The sequence below is a fragment of the Monopterus albus genome, unplaced genomic scaffold, assembly GCF_001952655.1.
Source record: "Monopterus albus unplaced genomic scaffold, M_albus_1.0 scaffold31.1, whole genome shotgun sequence".
Lineage (NCBI taxonomy): Eukaryota > Metazoa > Chordata > Actinopteri > Synbranchiformes > Synbranchidae > Monopterus > Monopterus albus.
Genome location: NW_018127911.1, coordinates 2,234,260 through 2,255,297, shown reverse-complemented (window position 1 = coordinate 2,255,297; position 21,038 = coordinate 2,234,260). Strand labels below are relative to the sequence as shown.

Below are 21,038 nucleotides of genomic sequence, written 5' to 3'. Positions count from 1 at the left end.
CAGAGTAGTTACCATTAATCCTCTGGTGCAATTACACCTTTTCGCCAGCAGAGTGAGCCAGAGGGCCACCACAGCTGAGCCGAACAGGCAGCGTTTATACTGATGTTGAGCTCATGTAATTCCCTTCTGCCACACAACACAGAAAGGCTTGATTGTAGAGAGTCAGCTCTCCACCGCTCATCTGCATCACTTTGTGTTTCACTGGCCCTAAATGTCTGTCTGTCTTTCAGTGTACTGATGTGCAAAGTCTTCCCACTACCATCTTACACAAGTTGGTAATGTTTGTGTCTTGATATCATATGTCATGGTTCTCTTTCAGGGTTTTTTCTGCAGCATTTAGGCCACATCAGGAGCATTTACTGAAACCATGTCAGGAAGTTGTTCTAGCATTATCACCACTAGATAAGGCAACTGCAGATAAAAAATGTAGTGCCCCCTTTTATATCAAAAGCCAATCTACCAAGACAGCACAATATTTCTATACTAACTGTGCCCAAAAATTGTAAGCCAAAATAGTTGACTTTTTACATGACAAGCATTGTCAAAGCCATTACACAAGTCCCTTCAACAACCAGCAGTACATCCCTGAAGGGTTTGTTTTATGTGCTCCCTGTCTTGCTTGAAACTGCATCTTGAAAGCAGTTGTCAAATACAGAATCAATAGAGAGCCTTTGGGGAAACACCACTTAACTTTGTATTATGCTGAAATAGCAGGATTTGCAGACAGTTTTTTTCAGTGCAGTACATGCACTATGCCCCAGTCTCCCATTACAGCATTACTGGGAACTCAGGGTATGTACAGTATAACCATTCAAACAAGCAGAGACACTACTATTACACATCCTTAACTGAAAAGCAAATATGAACAAATGCATTTTCAAGTAGAAATGTACCTTTTGCCATATAACTAATGTAATTCCTTTTCACTGAACATTTTCTTACAGTTGTAAGGCACAATGCCAAAGTGATTCTGCTTTGTACATCTTGAAGTTCTAAAACATACAGCGTACTTGCAAGATTTCGTTTAGGAAAACAATTTTTACTTTGTTATTATCTAATTGTCCACTACCATCACAGTGTCTTCCCAGAAAAAGAAATGACAGATGAGTTAGTTACCCTCATAGAAAGTAGTTGGTTTAAAATTTCCATTGGATGTAAAAATAGCTCATACCAGTGACCCAACCCTGGCTTTGTGCCTTCTTTCACACAGGAGGAGGAACAAGAGTGGGAGCTGTCAGCCCACAGGGTACTGAAATACATGCAAAAAAAAACATCTGAATGTTAAGCTTAACTTCATGAGGGAAAATCTACAGTCATGCAGGCAAAACAGTCAAAAATAAATGAAGTTCAGCCACTGCTGTACAAATGCCAGTAAATATTTATATTAGCTACAATTTTTGCCTGACCTTATTTTCTGAAAGACAAAGTGGAGCAAATAATTTATGGTTGCAAAAATGTGTACAGAGGCGTTTGTTCAACTGTTAAACCCTTTGCTCTGATTTCTTACATAAACCTGTCTGATTAGCCAGATAAGACTGGGTTTGAGTAGGTGGTCTACAATCAGAAAACCGAGCAGGGATCTGTAGATGTGACGAGTCAGAGACACTGTAAAAGAGAGTCCCGTGTCAAGTAAAATGTACAAGGTGAATTAATCAACTGAAGAAACAAACCGCCGCTGACACAGATAAGTTAACTTTGATGGAAAGAAAGACTGCTCGCTACTACTTTGACTTGTTCTGACTATTGTGGCATGTAATTTTAAAAATCTAAACAGGCCAAACCTACCTGCATTTGTAGTTTTAGAGGTGTCAAAGAGTAAACAAGACTAATTACTTACTGTTATGCAATGCTGCATGAAAATAATGGATGCTGCATATTATCTCCAGGATTTGTCCAAGAGGCAGAATGCCATCCAGAACTCATATGTTATGTTGTTGTTATTATTATGTAATCCATCTACTCTGTTGGGAATGGTCGTCTCCAGGGTGCCCTATGAGCATGTTGCACTGGACTACAAACACACCACACTAATATTCAAATAATTCTTCAAACACCACATCCCTGATCCAAGAGACCAGGTTCAGAGCACCCAAAAGTAAAACGTATAGTAACAATACGATTGCATGTCAACACAGATTTCTTGAGGGTTCTTGCAAAACTAGCTTGTGCTAAGAGCTATGCTACTAAGAGCAGCGAGGGGGGCCTATGATGCTCACAGCTAAGCGGAAAATATGGTATCTTCCGGATAACTGGCAGGATTAGGCCGTCCCCCTCAGATATTTTGTCTATATTTCAGGATTAACACAAACTGGATTTCTTAAATCCCGCATGTAATATTTCGGATATGAGGGTTTCCAAGCGAATGGTTGCACTCACAGATTAAACAAAACCTAAGCAGGTGTATTATTGCTATAATTTGGTTGCTAGAAGGCAGTAGCTAACGTTAGGTCGCTAGCCACTGGTACCGGTCAGGAGTAAGGAGCAAACAAGGAAACGATCTGACAATGTTGCTACCCAGCTAACTTGCTAACATTAAATGTAGCGTTACGACAACGTTAACGTCTAACCAACTCAGCAAGTGAGGGCCTTTTCGTTTTTTGTTGCTACAAAATGAAATAATAAATTCCTAAATGCAGTGCCATCAAATAATTCAAGTAAAACCTAATGACCCTGGGCAACACTACAGTTAGCTTAGCCACACTACCTAGAAAAGGATGAAGAGGCGAGAGCGAAGTACCATGTTAACGTTACCTTCTTTATTCCAGGCACTGGTGGTGCAGCTCTTTTGCTGGTCTCAACCAAACGGCATTATCACCGTATCAGACACTGAGGTCTCTTTAGAAAGGAACCGTCCGAGAGTATTTTCAGGACTATATCTGTGTTAATTCTGTGTAATAGTGTTACAACTGAAAACTGATGCGGGTTGACAGACCTAAAAATATATATACGTATATTTTTAAATCTGTATCTTGTGGTCCTCTTGTGTGCTGACTGCTGGAGCGATTCCACGGACAAAACCATTTGCTCTGTGAGAGGGGGAACCTGAATGAAGTGCTGAAGTTTCCATTCTCAGTCTGTTACCAGTGTGGCACTTAGTAAACTGTAGGGCCTACGTTTTAAGTCAGCAAACATTATTTTCAGCTGTTAACTAGCTGTGAGAGAAAACAAAAGCATTACCACATTTGTTTGCTACACCTTTAGCGCATTATTTAACGTAGGTTTCGGCGCAACTCGTCTTCTACAACTCACTGACACAAACACTGGGAAGCTACCGAGCAACTGTGTCGCTGACCATGGTGCTAAAAAACAACCTGCCGTTAATGGGCGCGTCGGGCTCGGAGATTATGAGCCTGCCATTCACTTATTATTACCTACACCATTCATCACTACGGTAACGTGGGTATTCCTCAGAAACAGTCAACCTTACCTTCATATTCAGATTTTTGTGAACTATATGTGGCCAGGTCAAGTAATAAAATTACAATTTCCTAAGGGGAGTAACTGAAACTCTCCCTAGTGCAGTAAGGTGTTGTTTAGTAAGTGCCCAGTGGGTGTCGCTATGATAGTTGTATACATGCAGCGCTCACCCACAGCTGTATGAGGTCGCATGTGTTGTGACGTCATCACTGTGTGATAGGCGAGTCCCCCCCCAAATACTTTATTGAGGCATATGACAGTAGTTATACATAAGTAAATAGACCGGAAACAAGAGGACTATAACATAAAATAAAGAACATAAAAACAAGAACAACATCGAAGCAGACAATGTGAACATGAAACTTTTAGGCCAGGGGGTGACTTAATGGGTTAAGTTAAGTAAAAACATTCAGGGAAGTACATATATTACAAATTTTGATAGCTTTGTTCCCATTTCACAGCAAGGGAATAATGAATTTTGGAGGTGATGAATACAGAGATGTTCTGCCATAAATCATAGCAAAATGGACAATCCCAAAATAAATGAACAGTAGTTTCTTCCGAGGCATTACAGAAAACACACGATGTATTAATAGACCTATTAAATCTTGTAAGATAATGAGCAGATGGGTAAAATCTGTGAATTAACTTAAAGGAGACCTCTCTTATTTTATTACTGATCATATATTTAAAAGGCAATAACCATACTTTATCCCAGCAAATGTCCGGAACCAAAGTATTCCAGTATGATATAATATATGGCATAGACACTACATCCTGTTGAAAAATAGCGCGAATAGCTCGATTGTTCTTCTTTCTTATAGTGGTGAAGCATGTTTTCCCTATGAACGTGTCGGCTGGATCCAATAGAAAAGAGGAGTCATCCGTATCATTGTCCAGGTTCTTGAAGAGCATCAGCAGTCCAGAGGGAATCGCTCCAATAGTCAATGAGTATTCCTTTAGTGTAGGACTAAAGTTAAATCGATTTTTCAGTTCTTCAAATGTCAAAGGAACACCCTGGTCATTTAAAAGCTGTTTCACCAACAGGATATTATTTTCAAACCAATTATAAAGAAATAGAGATTTATTCTTATGAGTTATATATTGGTTGTTCCAGAAGTAACATTTGTGCGGGGAAAAGTTGTGTTTATAGGCTAGGGTCCATGACAATAGCATTTGTTTGTGAAAATTGGAAAGTACTACTGGGATTTTATTAACATTGTATTGACAGAGCAAGGTAAATTTTAAGCCACCAATTTTAGAGAAAACACAGTGAGGGAATATATACCAGATAGATAAAGGAGATTTCAAATAAGATTTCAGCCAATTGATTTTAAAGGTGTTGTTTAGGGTGGTAAAATCTAATAAGTTAAGGCCACCATTTCCATATGTGTTCATCATTACAGATTTTTTAACATAGTGTATGCGATTTTTCCATATAAAGTTAAATAATGTTTGATCAATTGATTTAAGTATTTGCAGATTTAAGTATAAAGATTGAGCTGCATATGTTAATCTAGAGATTCCTTCTGCTTTAGAGAGTAAGGCTCTACCTAAAAGTGAGAGGTCGCGTTGAAGCCATTGATTAAATCTTTTCTTAACATTCTTGAGTATGGGCTCAAAGTTGAGGGAACATCTTAAAGTTTGATTTTTGGATATAGTAACACCTAAGTATGTAACACTGTCTTTAACTTGTATTCCAGAGATATTAGTTAGATTGCAGTCCTTAATAGGGAGAAGTTCGCATTTTTGAATGTTAAGCTTGAGACCAGTTGCTTCCGAGAAAGTTTAAATTAGATTAATGGCCTTAGAGATTTGGGAACTATCCTTCAATGTGACAGGCGAGTGTCCCGCGGGAAAAAAAGAGAAACAGAGACCGAGAAGGAGAAAAGGAGAGAAATGCAGGGAAATACAAAGCTCAGTGACGGCGTAAGTGTCTGACAGAAATTACAGTGAGGAACAGAAGCATTTGAACACCCTGCGATTTTGCAAGTTCTCCCACTTAGAAATCATGGAGGGGTCTGAAATTCACATTGTAGGTGCATTCCCACTCTGAGAGACAGAATTTAAAAAAATAATTTCAGGAAATCACATTGTATGATTTTTAAAGAATTTATTTGTCTTGCACTGCTGAGCATAAGTAATTTTGAGTGTAGTGATGGGTAGATGAGGCGTCATGAAGCGTTTCGACACATTGCCAAACTGTATTGATACTGTGTCGATACTGTGTCACTGAATACTAGTATATACAATAATATAATTTAAGTCATTGTATTTTATATTGTATTATTTCATATCTTCATTTAAATTTAAAATTTCCTTGATATTTTTAGATACAGTCAATAAATAATGTGAACATGTATCATAACGTGAAAATCTAAATGAACGTGTTGTGAATGAGGATGCTTGTGGACTGGGATTTTTTTTTACAAATTTTTATTCAAAAAATAAGTTTTTCCAACGTTTTGACATTGAGTCTGTTACGCTTTTTTGATACAACTTCTCCAGCTGTAGAAAACACCCACTCACACGGCACAGATGAGGCTGGAGTGCAGAGAACTTTGGTGTTGTTTAGTAGGTGCCCAGTGGGTGTGGCTATGATAGTTGTATACATGCAGTGCTCACCCACAGCTGTATGAGGACGCATCTGTTGTGACGTCATCACTGTGTGACAGGCGAGTCTCCCGCGGGAAAAAAAGAGAAACAGAGACCGAGAAGGAGAAAAAGAGAAAAACGCAGGGAAATACAAAGCTCCATGACGGCAGGGGAGACAACACTGTCTACGAGTTCGGGGTATTTACTCCAGCCTGAACAGGAATTCCGGCATCTTGAAGAATAAGTCCACTACTGTTGTCTTGTTTTTGTTCGACATATTAAAAAAAAAAAGGGACTGACTATTGTTATTTAAACCCTTCTGTTAAGTAAAAACCAACTTCAACCAAAATTAATGCTGTCCTATTATTTGATAACAAGGGCAGTCGGGAAATAAGACCCACATTTGTTTTGGAGCTGTAGGTGTTGGTCCAAAAACCATACACCTGGCCATACATTACCACACCCCAGCCCCAACATATATAAGTTAATAGTAACAAAGGTGTACTACTGTGCAATTCATATTTTATTCATAAGTTAATTTCATACAAAGTGCTGTAAACACACAAATAAACTAAATCAAATTTGATGTGACCCCCTTTGCATTTAAAGCTGCACCAGTTCTTGATACACAGTTTTTCGGGTTACTTGGCAGGTAAATTGTTCCAAGCACGTTGAAGAACTTGTCACAGTTCTTCTGTGGCTTTAGGCTTTCTCTGTCTCTTTGCTTAGTTTTAGACCAGACTGACTTGATGATGATAAGATCAGGCCTATGTGGGGGCCATGCCATGCCATCTTTTGGAGGACTTCTTTGTCTTCTGATTTAGAATATAGGCTGTCTCTATGACTCTGGATGTATGTTTGGGATTGTTGTCATCCTGTAGAATGATCTTCGCTGATGTCTATTGTGTGAAGAATCTGAATGTCTACATTTCCTAAATCTTTTTCACAGTATATTTTCCAGCCCTGCGATGGATTGGCGACCTGTCCAGGGTGTACCCTGCCTTCGCCCGATTGCCAGCCGGGATTGGCTCTGGCCCCCCCCATGACCCCGTTCAGGGCCTAAGCGGTAGAAAATGAGTGAGTGAGTGAGTATATTTTCCAAATATCAGTTTATGTCCAATCAGGTATAGATGACATGCAAAGGTTTAAATAATTCGCAAGAGTTAAGAAATTCGCAGCATTACTTTGCAGACATAAAGACAGAAGAAGAAACGTTGAAAAAGAAGGGCTATAATCAGAATAGGTCAGAGACCCCTGTAAACATATGTACTGCAGCTTGTCTCACATGGATGTTTACAAGTTGTCGACTTGTTTTGTTTTTTGTTTGTCATACATGGAATGTTAAGACATTTCTATCTTAACTAACTGTTCACATTTTACATATACACACCAATAAAAGTCAAACATTGGAAGCCAATATCATCCTGCAGCCTTGCAAATGTTTACAACTTAAATCAGATGCTCAGAAGTTTAAAAATTACTTTAAAAGGAGATTTCAGCTCATTTTACTGAATATCAAAATGAGACATATAGGACAATGAAAAGCTGATGAACAGAAGAGATGACCAAACCCCATGAAAAATAATTGGGTTTCCAATTTTGTGCATCTTTAATACCTACAGTGTAGCATAACAGTTATTCTCAGTGTCTCAAATCTCAATCAAACGTGCTGCTATGATCTTCTAGTAATCTATTTTAGAGCACATAGCACATCTCTCAGAAATATATTTGAATGGATGTACTCAATTGGATAAAATTGTTGATTAATATTTAAAAAAAAAAAATACATGTTTTAGATAGGCCTATCGTACTTGTCAAAACTGCTACATGTGACTTCTAACAATTGTTGCCTAATATACGAGACGTGTATAGGTACAATTTCCGACCGGTACATGAATGCAGCATTTTATCCACCAAGTCTTTTCTGTCGTTTTTCTCATATGACATGAACGCAGCACAAAACGACAGCAGGCATAGGTGGAAAGTCTGGATCATGTTTTCATTCCAGTGGAGGTATACATGAATGACAAAGGACGCTGTGAATAAAGATCAACGGGGCGGTTAGCAGAGCACGCCGAGGTTCTGTCCACAAAGCGAAAACATTGATGTTGTTGTTAGCCAACCAGCTAGCACAGGCTGATATTTGTTAGCTAGCTAACGGAGGACACTGTTAGCTAACCGCCACCATCATCGCTCCTAGCCAGCTGTGCATCGCCCTGTCTTCCTACGATGGGAAACGCAGCAACTGCCAAGAAAGGCAATGAGCAAGAAAGCGGTGAGCACCTGAAAGCCATTCAGCTAGCGTGTTAGCCATCTGACATTAGCTATGGTAGTAGCGTGAGCTTTCCTAATAAGTCAGTTGAGTATAGTGTTAGCAGAAATAACGTTAAGCGTTACAGTAATATGGGCTGCAGAGAAGAACCATCTTTGGTAGTGCAGCTTACAAGGTGCATTATCTCCCTCGTAATTATTTCTGGTTGCTTATCTCACTTGGAAACCGTGCCATAGATGATGCAGCTAGCTAATTATTGAAAGGAACGTGTGCAAGTGACAGTGTGGTCGCTTTTTTGTTGAAGGTTTCCCACAACAGTGAATCCGAAAAGGATCCTTGACTCAACGAAATAAAACTTGTTACAACCGTATCACACTGTTGCGTTTAACTGAAGTTATCAGGGCACCATGTCTAACTTCCAAACAGCTGATATCAGGTGCTTGGACCCAGATAACATTAACAAACATTGGTTTCTACTGAAGCTGTAGTACAAGGCCTGGTCACTGCTAACAGGTACCAGATAAGGTCCAACAGACAGGTCTATCAAAAGGCTGCTTGATGTGGTTAAGCCAGGCTAACAATTTCAATAAACCAGTGTTTTGTGCTTTTTTAGTGTTGCTTTGTTTTTCAAACGAGAGCTGTCCAAACTGATTGAGGTGGTAAGCCAGCTATCAACCGGTTTAAGGTCACTGTAAATTAAATGAAAATGTAATACTTTTTTTTAAGCCAAGGGCACTCTGTTGTGTCTACTATGCATTTGTCAGTGATGACCAAGCCAATCCACTAAACTGTACCATCCCTAGGGGGTCTTGATCTGTCTTGTTTGGCGGGACTCCATACAGTCTCTCAGCCCTGTAGTAGTTGCAGAGAGATGCTGAGGTTTGTGTAGAATAACACTGATGTAAACAGCAAGCTTCAGATCTTTGTTAACATGTTGCTGTTATTAACTTTTATATCTTCACTTTAGGTATTTAACACTGTTAGCCAGAGTGGCCCCTTTTGAGTGCAGTCCATAACAAACTCACATTTTTGCTATACCAACATTCAAAATAAAATGCACTATAAGGGTCTGTAAGGGTAACAGTACACATAGGGGAAAGCTCTTTGAAGACCTGTGTTGTTAAACTTTACCACTAGAGAGCATGATAACATGGAGATAACCTCCCTCTCACTTAGTCAGTGGAGTATTACAAGCCTACACTTCCATTATCAGCACTTTGAATGCACCCAGCCACATGTTTTTGAAATAATGTCAAGAGACTGGCCTTTTTGTGTGCTTTGATAACTTTACCTTTGTCAAACCATATGCATGGGAGCCCAGTAAATGTTTTCAAGTGTGATACCACATGGAAAAAGTAGAGATAGATTTGGCTGCTGCAACTGAAGCTGAGAATCTGAACAGGAAGCTTAACTTTATGTGGTTAGCCAAGCATTGCAGCGCGTTTGGCAGCACACAGGAAGCTATTGTCACTCATTCCTCTTCTGTGTGAAAACGGTTTCTTCGTGAGCTTTTTCACTCGCACATCAAGAAATTTGTCTCAAAATGGCCCAGGGAAAGGATCAATCCTTCGCCAGCCGTTTTTTCCAAAAATGTCGTAAAAGTAGCCAAGAGCAGAGAGGACAAGAGGGTGAAGTGCCTCATATCTCTGAGTACACCATCCTGTGGGATAAGTTCAGTAAGTGCAGTATTGCTTTTACACTTAAAATTTGTCTATGACCAATTGTAACTCTGACCTGGATCAGACTCATTTGTAATTTTTGTTTGCAGGAAAACCGATTTACTTGAAGTTTATAAAATAAATCAAGTGGTGTATTAGTTTAAATTGTACTGCTGTTTTAGTTTATTTTAGTTTTTTCATGTTTTTCAATTGGCTATTGTTAGTATGTCAGTTCTTAAAACTTCAAGCAGCTACCTGGTTTCATAACCTTTATTATTTATAGTTTTGCCTCACCTCCGTCATCAGGTTCACAATTGCTGTATATGCACACTGGCATTAGACATAAGTAAGAGCAGCTTAGCTATAACGCTTAACAGGCCATTTGTGGTGCTTCAGTCATTTTAATCGTCTTAATATCTCTGTCCTTTCATTTTTGTGTACTCTTTTGAAAGTATGAAATGTGCATTTATGTGTGATTTTTACAGTGTCTTTTCAGTCGCTGTTTTATCATCTTTGGGCAAATGTTTGTACTTAAAACAATTTTATTCATTTAGGGACAGTGAAAACATCCTCCAATCATGGCAAGAAAGAATGAAATTAGGTCTAATTATTGAAGACTACTCACATTGTAAACAGAAGTATCCACTTGTTGCAGAATCGTAAAGAGCAACAAAATAAATTTTTATTAAGGCACTATACAGTAGTTTATAAATGTCAATGACTGTTGGTTTTAGCTGGTGTTTTCAAAGACATTGGCAGAAATGATCTTAATTCTGTTTAGAATAATGTAGTCAGATTTCTTCTTTTAGACGGTGGTGTGTTTTTCAGTGTCATCTTGTTGTGTGTTGCTTTTAATCCACTTAAATCTCAAATGTTCTTGTTTTATCACTTCATAAATGTTTATTGCTCTCTTTCTCTTCTCCATCATTTCCATCCATGTGGGTCAATGTTCCTGCAAACCCTTGGTGAACTGTAGAGACTTTTGGTATGCTCATTTTTACATGAGCGATCCTAAGTCACAGAGAGGATGTTTATTCTGTAGTTTAGTTGTACCAGGCTTTTTGTATGTAAATATTACCAGGTGAAATGACCTAGAAAGTTACCATATTTGCTCCAGTCTGTCCATGCAAGGTATGCATTTAAATCAGTAAACACATAGCACACGGTGGTATCAAGTAGACATTAGTTTCCTGCCATGACTCTGTGACTTTGGACATCTCATGTATGCAGTGACTTTCACAATGCACCGTCTTTCTAATGCCTGCACTGTAGTCTCAATTACTATTTTGTCTTTCTCTCTGCCTGTTATTACTGCCTAGCCCCTTTACTCCCACCTACTCCTGAAAGAGATGCAGAATAGCTTGAGTTTGAATTGGCTGATTCTGTAAAGTTCACCAGAGCTCTTTGCATCACTTTATAAGTTAAAATTTCCTGCTTAGATGTGTGGGTTTGAGTTTTGTTAAGGAGGTATTGTTTCTGTTTTGTTAAGTATAGTCCTGCCTCCCCAGTACTTGACTTTTGCCTGACCTTAAAATGCATTTGTTCCCCTTAACATGTGAGTTGCCTTTGTTTATTTTCCTGAACTTGTAAACCGACCTTGTGAGTGCCGACTTTTTTTTTTTTTTTTTTTTTTTTTTTTTTTTTTTTTTTTTTTTTTTTTTTTTTTTTTTTTTTTTTTTTTTTTTTTTTTTTACTTTTCTCTCTATCTTTATCTAGTGAAGGAGTTCTTAGCTAAAGCCAAAGAAGATTTTTTAAGAAAATGGGAGTGTCCACCACAGGTAAGCTATTTCCTATAAGTACTCTATTTTATAGAATTAAAACTATTACAGCACGCTGGACTGGACTGTTTTTATATGGGAAAATGATTAGATATATTGTATGATAGCATCTAGTCACATGCTTTACCTCAAAATGGCTTGGAGCCTGTTCACGTGAATGCTAGATGATTGTGTAATTTTTCTGTGTCAGAAAGAGACATATACTCTAAATTATCTCCATCTAGCTTATGTGTTTATGTGCACTAAACGTCTAAGCATATTTGAAGCATTTCAGTCATGAGTTTGCTGTTTCATTTCCACTGATAATGTGTTTCCTCAGAGTACAACATGCTTGGATGACTTTGATAGGTTCAAGACTCTGGGCACTGGCTCATTTGGGCGAGTTATGCTTGTCAAACATAAAGGAACAAACCAGTTCTATGCCATGAAGATTTTGGACAAACAAAAAGTAAGTGTATATTTTTTAAGAATACTTTACCCATCCCATAAAACCTAGCATCACAAATCAAGGTAGTCAGTGAAAAACAAAGCCTTGCATGCTTAACAAATGCTCTTGCTACATAAATGCTAAGTATGTCATAAAAGGAAGTGGAACGCTTCCTTTTGTGCCCCATCAGCATGTTATCACTGAAAACCCCAGAGGCGCTTCATGAGAGTTTTGATCTTTAAATACTGATGTGAAAGTTACAGGAGGAGATTAGCACGTCCTCGGTGTGTTGCTCATGTCTAGTTTAAGCTGTAAACCTGTCTGACTTTCTGTTTCAGCTGTTAGACTTTCCTTTTTACCGTGTATGGCCTCTCACTGAGCCTCATTATGTTTCTTAACACTTTGCTTGCTTAGCTCTTATTAGTCCACTAAAGAGCCCTTAAAGGATTATATTCAGTTTTAGTCTATTTGCTGCTGAGCATCTCCCAAAGCATACCATAGTTCTTGTTGGTTTTTGGTTTGTGAAGATGTTGTTTTATTGCTTTCCAGGTAGACAGTCTTTTCCATTAAGCCATTTCAGTACAGTATGCACATAATCCTAGAGAGACATAAAAGTTGTTTGAGATCCAGAGGATACAGAAAGTAATTCTAACTTTATATTTTACTTCAACTCAGTGCTGCTTTTGAGATCATTGATTGTTGTATTCTTTTAGATCACTTGAAAAGGAAATTTGAAAGTGGAACAGATATGGAAGTGGTTGAAGTCATATTTAACTGGGAGAACACAATGTGTTTTGTAGAACAACACAACATCAGCATTTTCTGAAGTGAAATTTGGGCTACCGCAGGCCTCTGTTATTAGCCCTTTACATTTTTCAGTGTACGTTTCACTTGTTAGCCACATTATAAAGAGTTCTGAAAGAAAGTGCCACTGTCATACTAATGATTCTCAGCTGTATGTCCTTGTGAAGGCGGACGATCCCTCCCAAGTAGCTGAATTAAAGGCTTGTTTGCTTATTGCTAAACTTAGAACTTTTCTCCCTTTGGTGATACTGAAACACTAATTCATGCATTTGTATCATCTACACTAGATTATTGAGATATTCTATTTTCAGGTCTCCCATATGCAAGCACTGATAATCCTCAGATGCTACACAATGCAGCAGGGAGAATGTTTACCAAGTCGAGAAAGTTTGATCATATTACACCTATTCTAACCTTATTACATTAGCTCCCTGTTCCTGTTAGGTCAGACTTCAAGGTGCTTCTAATGATGTATATGATCCTACGGGCTACTGCACCGTCATACTGTCTGGTCTACTTTTGCCTTGTGTGTCACTACGCTCACTACACTCAGTGTGCAAGAGGATTGCGGCTGTCCCACAAGTGAATAACAACCTGACTGGTCATAGGGTCTTCTCATACCATGCTCCCTTCATGACAGTAGAATGGCAAATTCTGTTGAGACTTTCATATATAAACAATTTTTTTCTTACTGGCTTTTCATTACATTTCTGTATTTTGTTATGTCTGATGTCCTATTGTACATTATTATCTCTAATTATAGCTGATTTAGTTACCCCTTTTCTTATGTTAAATTTGTACATTTCTACATTATATGTGCATTGTTATTGTTATAAATTTGCTGTTTTCAGTTTGATTGTATTTTAGGATAATCATCTTTTATTTTAACTTTGTATTTTAATTCTGTCATTGTTTATGGTGTATTTTATTTTTGTGGTTGTAAAGTGCATTGAGACACTGTGGTGACAGTCCACACTTGAAATAAATTTGAATTTAATTCATCACAGTAAATCTCATGGCCATGTCTTATGTCACTGTGTGGTGATAACATTTGAAACTCTGGACTGAGCTAATGTTTGACTGGGGGACATATCAGATTTGAGAGTCGGCCTGTGAACACCAGCCTTCTTAATCAAAGGACCTAGCAAAGAAGGATTTTCCTTCCTCTGATGTCTGGTTTCTTATATCTTCTAATGGTACAGCTTGTGGATGCAATGCTGTTCAAATCCCGTCTCAAATCTAGTACTGCATGTCTCGAGCTTCCTAATGACTCTTGAATATACCAGACTGGCACAGGCTTCAAATAAATTGTACATTCAACCAGTACCTCTGACAAGTAAAACAGAACATTATGGATTATCTCTCTTGAGTGAGTTTGACACCTCATTTGGCCAAAAACCTTGCAAAACCCGCGTGTGTGCATTAGTGTTTTGATTACAGTACCCAGAAATCAGGAAAACCTTTCAGATACTTGTGGTTTGCTGTACATTGTATTTTGGAATTTATACACACAACATTTAGCAAGAACTTACTATGCTTAATATTCTCATAGTGCCTTTCTTTGCCTTGTTATTTCAGGTGGTGAAGTTGAAGCAGATAGAACACACACTAAATGAAAAAAAAATACTACAGGCAGTCTCCTTCCCCTTTCTTGTCAGATTGGAGTACGCTTTCAAGGTACATGCTGGGACCCACCTCTTACATCCATCTACATGGTTAACACATTACCAGTGTTTTAGTGTGTTTCAACATGAACTAGAGTGTGGATACCCAAACTGAGCCCATCAGGACCTGTTGGTACCCGAGGGTTCAGGCCAGGTTCAGACAGAAACTTAGATATTCAGGTCTGGGGCGGGTTCGGACACATAGGTCAAACATTAAGCTAGACATCTGGAGCAATCAAATGTCTGCTTCATTTAATGATAAAGAGCAGAACACCATGCAAATTCAAGTGCGTTGGCCTCAGTTCGGATTTGGACATTATATACCGTAAGCTTGTCAGTTTCGGATGCCACACTCTCAGGCACTGGTCAGGTTCAGACAGAATTATGAGGCCCGCTCCGTGCTCTACAATTGACTCCTAGTAGACCTTTTGTTTTCACCTGTAATATTTGGTACAGTACCTCTCAAAATAACCAGCCAACTATGGGTTTACAAAGAAAATACAGTAGTTGCACCCTTAACCGTAAACTACTATCATTTAATTGGATTGTGGATTTTTATTCCTTAAACTGATGAGCACTTATCAGTTTCTGTTGGTATGACTTAAAAGGTTAAAAGGTTTCTGACTTTGTTTAACAGGACAACTCAAACCTCTACATGGTAATGGAATATGTGCCCGGTGGAGAGATGTTCTCACACCTCAGACGTATTGGAAGGTTCAGGTATAGTGTGCAGATTTTATTTTTCATTTGCAGGGCTGAGCCGTCCACTATAGGCACTAATAGTTGGAAAAAGACTTTCCAGTTTTCATTCGTTCGCTGTGTGTCTGACAAGGCCACTGGTGAATTGGCATGAGACAGACATCATTTTAAGTTGGCTGAACATGACTGAATTTGTTCCTTCACTTGTAAGAGACTTGCACCCATGTCTGACTGTCTACATTGCCCTCTTTCAGTGAACACCATGCACGATTTTATGCAGCTCAGATAGTGCTCACCTTTGAGTACCTTCACTCCTTAGACCTCATCTACAGAGATCTGAAGCCTGAAAACCTGCTCATAGATCAACATGGGTATATCCAGGTACATAATCTATAAAGTTTTTAAAAGAAAAGTAGACACAATAGATAGGTGCCATTCATGAGCAAGTTTGTTTTGTAAATTATTAGTTGTGCCCCCTTTGGTAAATGAGAAGGAAGTCAGAAACACTCATTAGTTGGTATGAGAAGACAGGCAGTAATGAATATACAGACTTAATAGATAAACAGATCTAGGCCTCCATTAAACACTATGGTTTCGGTGTTTAGTACACATTAACGTTGGCCTTGCATACTTACTAATGTTGGCATGCCCTAACATGTTAATTCTTCAGGTGACAGATTTTGGCTTTGCCAAAAGAGTAAAAGGCAGGACCTGGACATTATGTGGAACTCCTGAGTACCTGGCTCCAGAGATCATCCTCAGCAAGGTGAGCTTCACATACAGTATGTGACAGAATCCATATAAATGTTATTACAGCGCAGTTATAAAGTATGTATTAAGACACTAGCAAGTTGGATTTCTGATGATATGGTGTAAGCGCTGACTTTCAGCTTCAAGGGTTTTCTTATTCTTATTGACAGAAATGTGAAGAATCATAGCCCTTTTTATGCATAGTAAGCCAGTTTTATGAAAGTGTGGCAGGACATCATATCCTAAACATATGGACAAAGTAAACAGTGAGTTCGAAAGCTAGATGGTCTAGAGATGGACAGGAAACTGGGGCAAAGAGAGAGATATGACAACAAAGATCCCTTTACCAAGAATTAGTTGTCAGTCACCTCACATCAGTCAAATGGAGTATGTGTTTCATCTTATTGAGGAGACAGGAGTAAAGCCAAAAGGTCTTTGAGACATGCACTGAGGCAGTATAAGCCTAGTATTTCATTATTAGGGAAAACACTCAGTGTCTGCTGATGTCTTTGGGTAATAGGCATGAGTCAATTATTTACTGCAAAAGAACTGTAAACAAATATTATGACTTCATTTAAGTGTATGTTGTCCAATTTCTTTTTGTCTTGGGAGTTATTTATATAAAGGGATACAATTCCAACACAAGTCATCTGTTGCAGACGTGAAGACCCAACAAATCGTATCTAAACCTCAGCACTTCATTGTCATTGTTTATTTAATATTCACTGTGCTGTAGCAAAGATTCAGCACAATAATAATTAAAAAAAAAAATCATCACTGTCATATTTCTAACGTGTCCTGTATGTGTCACTCAACCAACCAAGTACAGCCATTAAAGATTAATTAGATTTTCCTGTTCCTTCCAGGGCTACAACAAAGCTGTGGACTGGTGGGCTCTTGGAGTTCTTATATATGAGATGGCTGCCGGTTACCCTCCCTTTTTTGCTGATCAGCCTATCCAGATCTATGAAAAGATTGTGTCTGGCAAGGTATCTAGAGATAGCCATGTGTGAAGTCTTAGAATTTAAATATTTTTAATATTAATGCAGCCATTTCAACTTGAATTTTGACCACAAGGACCAACTCTATACCAACTTGCCAGTGCTACATTACTGCTCTGCTACAGGCTGTCACAGATCATACTGAATATAATAGGGGAAAAGCGCAAGTATGTTGTCCTTGATTTTTTTTTTTTCCCTCTTGTAGGTGCGATTCCCCTCTCACTTCAGCTCTGACCTGAAGGATCTGTTGAGAAACCTGCTTCAGGTCGACCTGACGAAGAGATTTGGCAACCTGAAGAATGGCGTGAATGACATAAAAAATCACAAGTGGTTCTCCACCACAGACTGGATTGCTATCTACGAGAGAAAGGTAGGTCTTGATTTTATTGTTAAAAAATGGGCTGCCATGTTGAGCTCCTAGGTGAGAAGTATTTATTGTGTCCTAACATGTTTTTGACACTATAAATGTTATGACACATCTGTCCCTCAATCACTTCCTGATCTGAAAAACTATTTATAGAATGTTGTTGCATCAAAAGATCCTCTAAGAGCCTTTTTGTTCCGTTTTCAGAGATACTCTAACATGATTATTTTTCTTTGTGGTCAACACTGGAAGTTTCCCAAAGCTTGTTTACATGTAGAAAAGAATTTAATCAGTTTGTCAAAACTTGGTCAATCAATTGTAAATAGCATTCCCCAAAATGATAAAGAAGTGAAGTTCATTTCTTTTTTTTACTACACTCCCAAAATATTTAAAAAACAAAGACAGCTTGTTTTGTAACTGCACATAGTTTGACGATAATAAACACCAGCTTTATCTTGACATAAATAATTTGGGGGGGAAAAATATTTCTCTACATTCTTATGCACTCTTAGGTTGAAGCCCCTTTCTTGCCAAAGTGCAGAGGACCTGGAGACACAAGCAACTTTGACGACTATGAAGAGGAGGACATTCGAGTCTCACAAACAGAAAAATGTGCAAAAGAGTTTGCTGACTTCTAGTGAGTGGGCAAAAGTCCCATCAGGGCTCGTGTGTTTTGGGATGTTTCCACTCTCCGGAGAGTTGAGGTGTAACTGAGACTGTCATGTGTTCAAGTGAAATGCCTCGTTCCTTCATTCCACACCACTGAATGAGGTCCTTCTTGCCATGATCCTGTGCACACCTAGCACTAACCTATACACAGGCACATTATGCAGACACCCCTTGTGCTGCAACACAAAAATACAAATCATATCATTGTCTTCTTTCATTTTTTTTTTTTTTTTTGTTTGCCCCTTTTCAGCATCTCCCACCTTTTTATTTCAATACAAATAATATTTGTAAAGCAACATGAAAGATAGTATTACTCCCATTTTTAAATGGCACAAAGAGTGATTGATTTTACTGGCTGATGTTGTACATTTTGTGATTTAAGCTTGAGAAAAATGGAAGAGGTTCTTTTGATTTGAATTTATTGCATTGAGTTTTGCTAGTTATCTGTCATTTGTTGCAGGACGTGCTTGAGTGTGGTTTAAGGTTTAGGTTATTTTTCATTAATCAAGAACACTTTAAACCATAGCTCATTATTCTGGTGTCTTTAAGACCTAGAACAATGTATTTGGGCATATAGAAATATACATATGAGACATGCTTTTAAAACACTGATGACAAGTGAGTGACTGATGACAAGTGTTACTATGAAGCAGAAACTTGTCAGTGCTGTAATAGTTGGTCATTTGTAGCATCAATTTATCCATATCTAGTCACAGGACATTTCGTTTTACCTCAGACTAGGTGTGGTATAGAATGAAATAATATATTTTTTTTTAGGTGCAACTGTTTCACAAGAAAGGAAACTGATGTTTGAGTATGTCACTGTACAACAGGTCGTCTGTCTTCGGTACGTTCAAAATTATATGAAGTGCATTGACATAGCATTTTTCAATAGCTGAATAGATGTCAGTTTTCTCTTGAGGGTATATTGTTGTGGAAACAATGCAGTGTTGGTCACGTGAACATGCTGCATGTCCATTTGGGATTGCTTTTCGATTTTGTTTTTAAGGCTATTTGTGCTTTAGTGGAGCACTCGGAAGTCCTTGTGTAACTGCCATATTTACTTTATTTTGATTTTTACTTCTGCATGTTTGTTACATTTGTACAGCAGTGTTACAACAAGCTCATAGTGCCTATTTTTAATTGTTCTTTGTTTTGTTAGCCTTTAAATTGTTTTCTAGCCAGGGACATTGACAGGGATTTTATCTAAGGGACATATTCCTCTGCATCGTCCCATAAACGCAAAAATAAATCACGAAATATGCGTTAACCATGAAATAATAACAGAGAACTGAAATGATATGACCTCCAAGTATTTTTTCATCTTGCTCACTGCTTCTTTGAACAGTCAACTTGCTGCAGTTATGTCTTGTATTGTCTTTGCATCATCACTTTCTAACCAATGTGCACACTGTAATGGGGCGACATTTGCTCTTTCTTCACTGCAGAAATGTTCAGGCTGAGTCTAGTCAGTTAGAGAATGTCAATGGACAACAGTGTTTTGGTCCAGTCTCATATCTTCAAAGGGAAAAGGGTCAAGAGTGAGTTTTAAAGAATGTTTTTTTTTTCTTTATAAGCTACTGTTGTTAAGTTATTGTCTACACTTATTTATTGTTTTCTTCCCTCAAGAGAAATACTGGTTTTATGAGGGATTTTTCTATACTGGCCACCGGTTGACAATACCTACAAGTTCAATACTTACAAGGCCAAGGTGTCCACTTCTTGAACTTCCAGATGTCAGAAAAGTTCTGCTTTAGTGATATCTTTATTCCTTTTTAGAAGGAAATTTGCCTTTGCTGTCTACAGTAGGTCAAAGCTGAACGTATTTCCTGCAGGTCTGCCACTCAGGGCTGTGGAAAAATCAAAAACCTTCCTGAAAACAAAGCATTGTTGACAGTCTTTCAATTTAAAGTCTTTGCAAGTTTTGATCATTATTTGACATGGTGCTCAAGTTTTTGTAGATGAGGAAAAATGTAATTTAATAAAATTCAGAAGTCACAGACAGCCAAATGTGAAGCGGTTTGGAACTGAATGGTTTTTTTTGCGGTACTGATGCACATATGGATATTGTCTGAATTTAAACTTTTGTTTTTCATAGATTGAGCACATCGTGACATTTTGCTTAGACCTAATTTTATTTCACAAGGCACAACTGTTTCTTATGCTATTTTATTTATATTGAGATGTCTAATAAAAAACATTTTAAATGTTTATCAGTGTGTATAAGGAGACTCCAATGTTCACAAAAGTGTTATAAACAGTGAATATATTGAATTATTTGTACAAATTTTTAGTTACCCTTATAAGAATAAAACATTTATAGAAATAAACACATTTACCGCAGTTATTACACATTGATGCCTCTCATACCTATTTAAAATTATAAGCTTTTATTTTTAACTCAAACCAGTGGCATTTTTATTTGGACAAAGTTTAAAAGCTAAACCTCAAGATTCTGCATGTTTCGGTCAAAACGTCTTGTCTGTAAATGTTTAATGGAGTGAAGGAAATCCACAGCTCTCATGTCATTTATGCCCCATGTGTGTAATAATGTTAGTCATATTTAATGTAAATGATGCCACACTTCCCTGAGCCAATTCTCAATTCTGACTGAAGGAAATCAGTTCTTTGTAGGTAGTCTTACATGCTTGTATGGGAATTTTAATCTGACTTGTCTGCGTTTAGTTTATGGGATATTTTGCACATCATTTAGAAGGCTGACGCTTTTCGCACTCATATTGACACGTTTGCAAGGGGGATATACTTTGCTGTAGCAAGTTTTATGTAACAAAGAATATGTCACTAATAAATTCTTTTTATTAAAAACTTTGTTCGCATTTATTGTGGTTGAAAACATACATATTGTGTAGACTAACTGAGATATACTTCAGCGGTTACTAATCTGTAAACTACAAACGCAGGCTTTTAAACGTTAAAAAC

At 37.9% G+C, this 21,038-nt stretch overlaps 2 protein-coding genes across 15 annotated transcripts in view; one reads left to right on the top strand and one right to left on the bottom strand.

The window, feature by feature from the left end:
• ttll7 (tubulin tyrosine ligase-like family, member 7) overlaps nucleotides 1-3,480 on the bottom strand; it is a 68,265-nt gene extending 64,785 nt beyond the window's left edge. For 3 of the 10 annotated variants that reach the window (XM_020596678.1, XM_020596679.1, XM_020596675.1), the window contains exons 1-2: nucleotides 1,838-2,679; nucleotides 1,172-1,249 (exon numbers count right to left, since the gene is read on the bottom strand). The gene's annotated coding sequence lies outside the window, so the exon portion shown is untranslated. Of the gene's footprint in view, nucleotides 1-12; nucleotides 99-1,171; nucleotides 1,250-1,837; nucleotides 2,680-2,704; nucleotides 3,191-3,427 lie in introns of those variants that run through there. The other 7 variants (XM_020596674.1, XM_020596683.1, XM_020596676.1 and 4 more) reach the window with 6 other exon arrangements.
• A 4,434-nt stretch (nucleotides 3,481-7,914) lies between these two features.
• prkacba (protein kinase, cAMP-dependent, catalytic, beta a) lies at nucleotides 7,915-20,892 on the top strand. 5 transcript variants are annotated; one of them, XM_020596767.1, is made up of 11 exons: nucleotides 7,915-8,287; nucleotides 9,837-9,960; nucleotides 11,659-11,720; nucleotides 12,040-12,168; nucleotides 14,530-14,628; nucleotides 15,253-15,335; nucleotides 15,569-15,695; nucleotides 15,985-16,080; nucleotides 16,931-17,053; nucleotides 17,271-17,435; nucleotides 17,942-20,892. In XM_020596767.1, exons 1-11 carry the CDS (start codon nucleotides 8,273-8,275, stop codon nucleotides 18,065-18,067), a joined length of 1,149 nt encoding a protein of 382 aa, XP_020452423.1. In that variant the 5' UTR covers nucleotides 7,915-8,272; the 3' UTR covers nucleotides 18,068-20,892. The 5 variants fall into 5 exon arrangements, with proteins under 5 accessions (XP_020452423.1, XP_020452426.1, XP_020452424.1 ...); XM_020596770.1 differs by lacking the exon at nucleotides 9,837-9,960 and adding an exon at nucleotides 10,919-10,927 and having other exon boundaries at nucleotides 7,917-8,287; nucleotides 11,664-11,720; XM_020596768.1 differs by lacking the exon at nucleotides 9,837-9,960 and adding an exon at nucleotides 10,919-10,927 and having other exon boundaries at nucleotides 7,917-8,287.
• The last annotated feature ends 146 nt before the right edge of the window (nucleotides 20,893-21,038 follow it).